The following is a 10,937-nucleotide window of genomic DNA, read 5'->3' on the forward strand; positions in this document are numbered from 1 at the left end:
AACCGTCTCTTCTGCAATTTAGTCATGTCCTTGCCCACGCACTGAGCATCACAGGGGTTTCTGACAATATTTTGCAGCTGAGTATATTGAAAGAAGAGCACTGAGAAAGGAAGAAGAACAACTAAGGCTCTCGAAGTGTCATCTTGGGCTCATTCTAGACCCTTTTTTTCCTTTTCTGTGTTATTTCATTTTTAACAAAACTCACTGTCCTAACAAGGACACCTCTATGGCACAAGTCCTAATGCATATGCAGTTACATAAAAACCCATACTCTATTTGGGAATGTGTGAAAGAGCTCTTGTGTCTATTAACTGCAAACCTTCACCAAGGCAGATGGGGCTCCAATTCAAGCATATGTTTGCTAAAACAAAGGGAAGGGCTAAAGCACAGTTTCTTTCAGCGTCAAAATGTACCTCCCTGTCAACATGCAATATGTACAAAGTGCATCTGACCAAGATTGCTTATTTAAGCACCTTCAAAATAATGTTTTGTCTTTTCAGTTCTGTGACAGGTTAAAGTAGCTCTTCAATACTATTTGTTTACTCATGCATGTGCCATCTCGTGCAGGCCCACCTCTGACAAAACACTTGATATACTGTTTCACAGCCATTTTAAGATGATCTAAAGCCAAGCTGACATTGCAATGAATAATCCTAGCCTTTGCCTCTCCCTGCCTGCTGGCTCTCAGTCCTGGTTCCTTCCTAAGGTCAGCTCCAGCAATTGTGTGGCTACGCACCTCACACATTCAACAGTAAAGCCTCACCACTCACTGACAGCTAGGTAGCCTTCAGATTAGCCAGACCAGGGGGACACTAGGGCACAATCAGAGGTTCCCTGTCAACAAACAGCCCTGAAGAGAAACAGATGGCCCATCTTCAAGCAGAACTGCTCAAAACTGATATCTGGCAACCACAGGCCCTGTGTCAATAAGGACACATGCTACTTTGGTCTAAGGTGTGCTGCACCACTTAGTGCCACCAAAAAATCCTTTTTTTCCTGAACCCATCCAAAGATTCTGTCTTTGATTAAAGCCGGCCCTGGCTCAGTGTGAAAAGCAGCGCCAGGAGTGTCACTTAGGCTGTTCCTCCCCACCACCTTCATCACTTCCTCCCTCTGGCCACATCTGTATGTGGGCACAACTGCCAAGAAACAGCAGGCAGCAAAAGAGGGCACCCCAATGACCCTTTCTTTCTGATCATTGGTGGCTGGGCAGGCACCTTAGGAAAACAACACGGTTGTTTCTCAACTACCATGGTGTCCATGGTAAGAAACAGCAAAAACACAGGGAGAACACTCCTTTTGCAGGATGCTGCATGGTTTTACCTACTCCGAAGGAGAAGGGATGGGAATTCAGAGCAATCATCTTGCTGTAGAGCTGCTTCCCTTTTAACGAGCAGAGCACCACTGCAGCACTCGCACAGCACTGCTGTGCTCCAGCCAGTCACACGATTGTCCCAAAGAACTGGGATTTCAAAAGTAAACTGACCTTGAATGAAGTAGCTGCCTGACTGAGGTTCCACTAGCTCGAGACATGTGGCAGGGGGACTCTTCAGTCATCAAGCAATTGGCAGCTCCAGCACAGAGTAAAGTCAGTTGCTATTTCAGGGAAAGGAAAGGCAACTGTTCCCTGGGGGGAATGACTGCACTAGCTCAGCACCAGAAATAGGCTGAGATTTTAAAATTTTTTTCCCCCTACACTTCAGGAAAAGCGAACACACAATGTTCATTTGCAGGGATCGTTTCCTGAACATGATGTGTGCTCGCTGTCCCGCAGGTCACTTTCCAGTATGTCACATCCTTCTGCACAAGGGAGAGCAGGAAATGGCAAACTCCCAGTATGAGGCAAAGCATTCCCATCACAGCAATTGGTCCACAGGAGCTATAAATTGGTCTCCTCCAGAAACAGATCAAATTTGTCTTTGGGGAGGTCAGCTGGAAACTAAAGGTAAGTTTGAACCAGTGTTTTTTTCAAGTGTTTCTGAGGACTATATTAGGAAAGCATTTGCAGGTTTGGAGCAATGTATGCCTTTATTGTTGGGGAGGTTTTTCTTTAAGAGCAGGAGTTGGTTCTGTTTTCCTTTACGCTGGCATAAATCAGTATATTCAAAAGATATGCATCACTGTACAGCTTATGCTATATATTGAATGACTGTTCTTTTAACCAAGTGAGATGATCACTGTTATTACCTAAGACTGTTCTCAGCAAGAAAATCTGCAGAACAAATTGTTAAGAGGCTACAGGAATCAATGTATTTAATGATCATCATATTGATCTCTTGTTAAGTTATTGATGTTATACTCATTACTAATTTCAATGCCAGTATCCGTTTAGCTTAGTGTTAGCCCTTGTGCTTTCAGCTTAATCTCTGACTATAGCATAAAAAATGAGAGGACACTGCCTCCAGCTAAGAAAAGCACAATGTACTAAGTGGCTCAAATGGCCTGATGATACCAAAAGAGACTGGGGTCATTGTTCTGAATGGCATAGGGGTAGGTCCTAAAGGATTCTGTGTGAGATGGATTAGGACAAGCAGAAGGGAAGAAAATTGCCGTGAGAATTATTTACTTACACACTTTGGGATGGAAAGACTCTTTATGGTAGGAGGCTTCCTCCTTCTCAAACACAAGGATTCTGCAGAATGAAATCCCCAAGGATCCTAACTATGCAATGTGTCCGTGTGAGGGATCAGGCACCACCACCACCGAAGACTTAGAACTGCAAAGGTGGCTGCAGCAATGAATAGTTTTGTTTAATTTGCTCTGGGACAGGGTTTTTTCTGCTGCAGAGACTTCTTTTGGCTAGGAGGGCATTATGGACTGCAAAAAGCTTCTTAGCTCTATGGCTAGACTTTGCTAGGTGCAGAGGCAGCACAGCTCTGTGCACAGTGCAGTGCGGTGGAGCACAAAAGCTCTGCTCCCACCAGACAACAGGCAATGCTACATCACTTCTGTTGCCTCCCTCGTCCAGTTGCTGTATATGTAAGCAGTGTTAAGGATGCTGGCTTCCTTTGTAAAGCACTTTGCAGCCTTATGCAAATACTTAGTAGAATATTTTTTCTACCCTTGTGACATGACATAGAACAGAGAGAGCAAACAGAAATTGCCTAGCACCAAAACCCGGAAGATTCACCTTCTAGAAGGGAAGACACTCTCCTGCTATCTTGCCAGTGAAGGTTGCCATAGCCAGCGGTTTTCAGGCAGTTTCTATTCACAGGTGCCTGTATTTCCCCTACTGCCCCATCCCCAAGGGAGCGTGCACTGAAAGTGGGCTCATTTTTCTGGTGTGCCCTTTATGAACCTCTTAAACAAGGTCCATAGGCCTCCCTGCCACTGTCACTGGAGATCCACCACCTCAGGCTGGACTAAGCACCACAGAACAAGGGTTCGCACCATTGTGCAGACCAGGTTAAAATAGGAAAAAAATGCTGCAGGACCTTGAGTTGCTTAGGCTTAAAGAAAGGAAGGATGTTCACAATACCCATCTGAGGCATCAATAAGCCTCTCACCTCCTAGATGGAAAAAACAGACGTTGACTCCCCTCAGCAGTTTCCCTCTGTCCTTCTTTAATGGGAAATGACCCCTAAATAGCAGCCTGGGATGGGTGGCTTTCACCCTCTCAGTGCATGGCCTTTCTTGTGAAAGATGCCCTTGAATACTGCAGATCCTCTGAATCTTATCATGGGGACCACAGAGTAGTTCTGGCAGCATTACTACTCTGGGAACTGAGTCACTCAATCTCTAGGTAATTTCTGTCCTCAGGGTTGGAAGAGACACTTTGTGTCTTCACAGAGGTAGTAACAACAGCACCTCTGACCCCAGCCCTTAAGATATTTTAGTCCTCTTGGGGAACAAGAAAAACATTCAAGAGTTCCTCTGTCTGAAAGTTACAGTGGAATATGGTAATTTAATGTACAAGTGCGTACGTGCACGTGTGTGTGTACGTGAGTGTGTATGTGTGTGCAGACAGCAAACCCTTTATGTAGCTGAGTGAAGAAAAAAAATTGGCTGGATGCCATCCTTGAAATGGTGGTCCGGGCTGAGCATGTCTCATGGGGGGGTTTAACATAAATCCCAACCCAGCTTTTTCTGTTCCTGGACAGAGACCATGGAGAGAAATGGTGCTGCCTTCCCCCAGATGCTAGACCCCACACACCACTTCCACACAGCACTGCTGGATCAGAGACGGAGGCTACGTGGCCAGATTGCTCACCTTCACAAGGCGGCTCGTAAACTCAGCAAGCTCCGCAAAAGGTCCCTGATTGCCAACATCAGCGGGAGCACCCTGACAGCCGCGGGAGCAGTCACAGCCATTGTGGGGCTGTCCCTGAGCCCGGCAACACTGGGAGCCTCTCTCCTGGCATCCGCTGTGGGTCTGGGCCTGGCCACTGCTGGGGGGGCTGTCAGCATCACCTCCGATCTCTCCTTAGTGCTCTGCAATTCCCGGGAGGTGAAGAAGGTGCAGGAAATCGCAATGACTTGTCGGAAACAGATGAGGGAAATCCTTGGCTGCCTGGAGTTCCTCCGCCGGGGGCAGGGCCCAGGGGACCCCACACTGTGCCAGTCGGAGAAGAGGGCCTCCATCTTGCTATATAACTCCGTCTGCTTCATGGTCTTCTGCGGCTCCCACAGCTTCCTCGTGCCAGAATACACAAAGGAGGTCACAAAAGTGAGCCAGGCTGTGCTGAAAGCCAAAATCCAGAAGCTGGCTGCCAACCTTGAGACCTGCACCAGGGCAATGGATGAAGTCTGTGAACTTCTTGAGTCCAGGACAAAGCTTTCCCCATGCACGAGGAGACTCAACTTGGGTGCTAAAACAACTGCTGAGATCCCAAGGCCATCCAGCTGAAACAGTGTTTGTCCCATAGTTACGAACTGGTCTTGGAGACATTACATTATTAATTGTCACCATTAGCACTGCTACCTGTTGCTGTCATAATATTGGTGGTGCTAATCCAAACAGATGATCACATCTCTCATGTGCCTTACCTATATCTGAACACAAACTCCTTCCTGATCGGAAGCTAAAGCTTACACACACGCACACTCCACCGACAGCAGCCACCTGATTAAAGTTGGAGAATATGATGGACACACAGACTATTGTGTAGACAGAAGCAGATCCCAAAGCCTAATGGCAGGAGTAGGTGGCCATTCCTCAGACCCATGTTTCTCCAGCCATCTCCTTGGCTCTGCTTCCTCAAGGCAGCAAAAAAATAAGTGGGTCAGGAGGCTGATGAAATCCCTGCAGTCCTAGTGCTGATTGAACTTGATTCGTAAATAACATATGAATTTGTAAGTGGTAAAAGGGCTGGGCTACCCTCAAAAAGCCAGCAGCTGCCAGCTTCCAGTGAAGTACAGTCCCATTACCAAGGTACATCTGGAAAGGCTGTTGAAGGAAGCAGGTCCATATATGACAGGCTGTGTGGATGGCTCATCATCCCAGGGTGAAACAGCAGGGCCAGAAATCGTAATCCCTTTTGAAGAAACCTCTCTAGGCTGAGAACTGTGATGTTGTGATTTATATGAGAGATGTGTTTGTGTTCTATTTATTTACATATTTACAGGATTATTTTTAAGGTTTTGATATTGTATTTAAATATGTTTGGGGTTTTTTTCTTTTAAAAAGGAGGCCTCTGCTCCAAAGGAAAGAAGCTGTTCTTAGAGGCAAAGCAAGTCTGTGGCATGTGAGAGCAAGTCACCTGTTCTTTGGCTGTGAGGGAGGGCAAGTCCATGTACAAAAAGGAAAGCATGGCCTGAATGCTGGTAGTTATAAAATAGGTGAAACATGGTCAATGAGTGACAACAGATCTGCAGAACAAAAACAGGGAGAAGGACAGGTCAGTGACCCTGGGATGAGAGCCTGCCTCAGGGCACTGGTGGAAGAAAGCAGTTATCTATTGCAGCAAGGACAGAAGCATAGGTTGGTGTTACTGGTCTGAGCTGGAGCCCAGCTGTTATAGGAGCACATCTGAGAGGTGGGAGTACCACTCTCCATGCAGTTGAGCAGCCTGTGAGACCCACAGTGGTTCGTCTGTGAGGGAGGAGGCAGCACTCATGGAGAGCTACACATATTCCTACTAATGCTTCCCAGGGAAGGCTTTGTGTTAGCAAAATATGTACTGGTACTAACACTCAAGAGGGGTGCAGAGGAATAGGATGATTCAGAGGCAGAGCACTTACGAAACAGGAGGAAGGACTGGGACCCTGTTTCAAGTGACTGATCTGCTAAATACATCCTTTATGATTTTTGACCTTTCAGTGCCTCGGTTCTCTGTCTAAAAATGGGGATAGTAGCACTTCCCTGCCTCACAAGGATGTTTCTGGGACAAATATTGAAAAGTGCTCAAGTACTGTGATGACAGGGATCACGTCAGTACCTGGAAGAGGTATAAGGCAGAAACCCCAGAAACTAGCTTGAGACAACTGAAGGAGTTAATGCAGGGATAATTTCACCTCCACAAGTATGCCTCAATGGGTAAGAGAAACTTCCCTGCAGACACATGAATTAAAATTATCAGGAAACCCACTCTGTAATTCTAAAACATCGATCAAACTCTTAGGAAGAGCAACACTTCATCTCACAAAGCTTGAACCCTTGTCCTTTTTGTCTCTTCCTCTTGTCACATCAACATTTGTTTTTACACATAAGAACAAAAGTTTTGATCCTTCAGAGTGTGAGTCAGATGCTTGTAATGCCCATGCCTGTTTGCCAGAAATGAACAAATACACTACTGGTTCGATTAAATTAATATGAAGCACTTTTGTGTCGATGTGTTTCTGCACGCCTGCATGTGATCACATTTCTGACCCCTGGCTCACCCTGCTTGATTTCATGCTCCAGGCACTGGAGCTAGGGGATCAATATGAGCAGCTGGACATGTTCAGAAGGCAAGTATGAAAAGTGAGGTCATCAGCTCCATGCAACAGAGCTGGCATTTGTGTATGAGTTTATGTGTTTGTCTCTGTGAGTATATATCCTGGTGTGCACACTAGCCCATGTATGCTGTGGATATTGGTCTCTGACACAGATGCAGAGGCACATATGTATGAGCATGTAAGTATGGTTTTAGAGTGTGAACTGCACGCTGTGCAAAGGCAGACATGATGCAAAATTTTCCCTAGTGCTCCAGCGTATCACCAGCGAACTCCATCAGATCAGTTACCACTTAACCATACCTCTGAGATGCCCAGTTTTGTCATCACAGGGAAAATTATATAACATACTTCTCCTACCTCCTCCCCAGTTTTCTGGCAATGCAGCTTCATCCACATGTCCACACAGAGGGGACAACACAGGAACAACAACAGCTCTGAATGAACTAATCTGACTAGCAGAAAGATCTAAATTTGATAGCTCACAAGGGTTGGTTTGCTCTGCTCAGCACAGTCCAGCACTGCAATCACAGCCACTGTTTTAGCAGCTGGTGATGAATCAGATACTTTTGCTTCCAGTCTCAGCCACACAGGCAAAAAATCCTGCTTCTGTTCTGTTTTCCTGTAGGCTAACCCTTCAAAGTCAGGATTTGGGTTGTTGCAGAGTGCTGCTGTGCACATGTAATTGAGACCAAGCTACCACACTTCCCTCTCCAGGTTTTGCTAGGAATGCAAAGGCAGGCTCAGGCAGACAGCGGGGCCCACAGGCTGGAAGATCTGTAGTCCTACACAAGTCACAGGAGCAATGTGACTTAGTTTGCTCCAAAACCCATTCAGTGCTCTTGGACACCTTCTAAGCTAGGTTGTCCTGTGAGTCTAAGTCTGTGCCCTCACACCTCAGATACACTTGATCTAGCAGCTAGCAGACAGGGCAGGAGGTGGTCAAATCCTCCTCACTCAGCTCCAGACATACTGTCCTGTCTCTTCCCATGAAGTCAGCACTGGATCTCATGCAATATCCTGGAGAGCCAGCTCTGGGAGCTGTGCTGGCAGAAATCTACCGTATTTGGGGGTAAGATTAATTTCTTACTCCTTTTGCTCACTGAAACAGCTCACTGCTGGGTCAGATGACCACCAGAGCTGGTACCAAGAAAGCACTAGAAGCAAGTGACCTGGGCTGGGACAGGGGTGCACCTAGTCCAGCATCAGTATTGGCTTAGTTCCAATATCATGACTCCCTTAGAGTCACAAGCAACATTTGGGGGGAGTGTCTTTGATAAGCAGCTTTTTTTTGCTAGTAGTTATGCTATTTACCCTTCAAAGTAGTAGATGTGCTGGTGGAACAACCCTTCCTTTGGCAGCTAGGCAGCAGGGGGAGAAGAGTACATGTGATTTGATGTTTAGCCTGGGCTGGCAGTTATAAAGCCTGGCCTCCTGATGCCATTTTTACTTCCCTTTTATTGAAAATAAATTCCCCTGCTGCAGGGAGAAATGATTCAATAGTGAAGCAGAAACGCAGATATCATTTTACCATAAAGTCCCATAGCATGTTTTGAAAGCATAATAAAAGATGTCTGTGACAAAGAATCCCGAATATAGTCAGGGAATCAGGATATCCCAACAGCCTCTCTCTAGGCATCTCAGTGGGTAGACAGGACCATTTACCATACACGCTGTACATCCTGTCTTATTATGCATCCCTTATGAAATAGTTTGCCTTATACCTGCACTAAAATTCATCTGCTGTGGATGCTCCCACCCTGTCCCCCTTAAGGAAGACAGCTTGTAACATGCAGTAGGGCTAGGAACATATTTGGTCAAAAGCTGAGTCTAAAAGCCCTAGAGTGAAAATTTCTAAATCCAATATAATCTGCAGTGTACTGTGCTGAAAAGCACAAAAAGGGAATCACCATTTAGAAGCAGTACTTCTTTTATCACGAGTGCTCCCAAGAGCAGTTTAGGACAGGTGGGAACTTTTATTCAAATACATCTGCTGACAAAAGGGAATTACCCAAACCGGAATTTTACCAGAACAGAATTGCTCCACCCTGCTCCCCACCAAAACAGCACCTACAGTATTATATGGGCAACGAATTCAACAAAGAACTGCAAGCACTGACTTCCTGTCACATCCCTGACTCCATTTCCTGAGTCATCCCAGTGACCCTTACAAGGGTTCATGTCTAAGTTCTGGCCAAGCTTAACCTTTAGCACTAACGATAGCAAGTTCACAGCTCAGACTGACGTAATTTTTGAAACATATGGTCATAACTAGCATCTACACTGGGTGTTTCTTGGAGGTTTTTTCTTGTTGGTTGTGGTATTTTAACATTTAATTTATTATTTTAAAGTCATTGCTCCTGAGCACAGTGGGATGCAGCAGTTTCATTTCCACTGCTGCTCAGTGAATTGTTTCAGGTTTCCTCTCCTTTCCCTGTCACACAGCGAGTTTGTTTGGATTTCCTCTCACTTTCCTCATTGTTCTGGAAGCAGAGGAAATGGCACACTTGGAATCCAGTGACAGATGCTCTGGTACGTCAGCATTTCCACTGTGAGCACACCCAGCTGGGCTTTCCAACCAGCAAGACAGAGGGAGGTCTGGTCATGATTGCAGCCATGAGTTCCATTTTGCAGTTGGCCCTGCTGTCCTTCCAAAGCCCAAGCTCTTTGATGTGGTAGCATTCTTTTTCCTAAAACAAAGGAGGTTCACTTTGCCGCAAGGCTGACCTGCTGCAACCAGCATTGGGACTACAAATCAGAGAGGCTGCATCCAGACCAGATGGAAACCAACGAGCTCAGGAATTATCATGGTGATATGATATTTTGCTGCTGCTCTCCCTGGAAGGGCAGTAAATTCATCACCATTTTCACCTCTCACTGGGTACTTGCAGGCTCCCTGCCTGCTGCTGTCATCACAACAGCAATCGAGAGCTGAGGGAGTGCTTTCATCTATTCCCATCCCCTCTACTCTCATTTAACGCTGTGAGTTGCTACAGTTCAGTTTATTTTATGCATTTCTGACACTTCAAAGTTGCACCTTGGAAATCACCATGAACAGGAAAACAAGGTGGAACAACGACAGATTTTGATTTTTCTTTTTTACCTTCACTAGTACTTCAAAATGTTTCATATCAGCACTTCTGAAGAAGTCAATTTGCTCTTTACACATATTATATATGTAAGTTTATATGTGTTCTTGTATTTTCGTGCCGGGCCAGTTCATTTTGTCTCGTTCTTTTACAACTGTAGAGTTTCTGAATAAAGACCACCACCACACACACTGCCTGATGCAAATGCTGAGCTGCAGGCCAGCACCTCAGCCAGCTGTGGTTAATGCCAAGCAGGTGGGTTTTCACACAGCCAATTCAGCGTGCTCTTACCCCAATACAGCTCCGTAACCCCCCCTTCCCCGGAGAGCTCTCTGGAGTTCAGTGGAAATTCACCCCCAGTCTCCAATTTAGCAAAGCACAGCACTCGTCACACAAATCCCCTTGCAGAAGCACAAGCCAAATAAAGTTTAAAGGAAACAAGCCTTGTACACGTTTAGAAGACAGGCCTCCCCGTGTCTGCTAAACAGCCTTGCGCAGAGCCAGGATGTTTCCACCGGCACGGCAACGCAGCCCACGGCGGCTCCTTCACATCAGGAGGAGAAAACGACAGCGCTTGGTACCCCGAGCGTGAGAGCCGCTTCCCAGAGGGCTGCGCCCTGCTGACCTCCGAGCGCGGAGGGCACCTTCTGGGCTCAAGAACACGAGGCCGCCCGCACCCCACGGCCCCAGCGCTAACACGGCCGTAGCGCTTTCCCAGCGCGGCGCTGCCGGCGCTGCCGGCCCCGCCCGGCCCCGCCCGGCCCCGCCCGGCCCGGCCCCGCCCCGCCCCGCCCCGCGCGCCAGCCCGGCTCCCGCCGCCGACAGCCGCGACCACAGCGCCCGCCCCAACGGGTAGCTGCCGCCGCGCGCGGCCCCTCGAGCCCCGCCCCCCCGCTCCGATTGGCTCTTTCCTCGGAACTACAAATCCCATGACACCGCCCAAGGGGGGAGCACGGCTCCCGGCGCCCTCCGCGC

The 10,937-nt window shown here is 47.2% G+C and overlaps 1 protein-coding gene across 1 annotated transcript; it reads left to right on the forward strand.

Annotated features, from left to right (window-relative positions):
- Positions 1-1,849: 1,849 nt before the first annotated feature.
- Positions 1,850-6,758, forward strand: APOLD1 (apolipoprotein L domain containing 1). Its single transcript, XM_037390353.1, has 2 exons — positions 1,850-1,945; positions 4,101-6,758. The coding sequence occupies exon 2, from the start codon at positions 4,106-4,108 to the stop codon at positions 4,844-4,846; it is 741 nt and encodes a 246-aa protein (XP_037246250.1). The 5' UTR covers positions 1,850-1,945; positions 4,101-4,105; the 3' UTR covers positions 4,847-6,758.
- The last annotated feature ends 4,179 nt before the right edge of the window (positions 6,759-10,937 follow it).

Source organism: Falco rusticolus, chromosome 5, assembly GCF_015220075.1.
Source record: "Falco rusticolus isolate bFalRus1 chromosome 5, bFalRus1.pri, whole genome shotgun sequence".
Classification (NCBI taxonomy): Eukaryota; Metazoa; Chordata; class Aves; order Falconiformes; family Falconidae; genus Falco; species Falco rusticolus.

Excerpts from the sequence above, each read along its gene's own strand:
- APOLD1 (XM_037390353.1), top strand. The coding sequence starts at position 4,106 with ATGGAGAGAAATGGTGCTGCCTTCCCCCAGATGCTAGACCCCACACAC.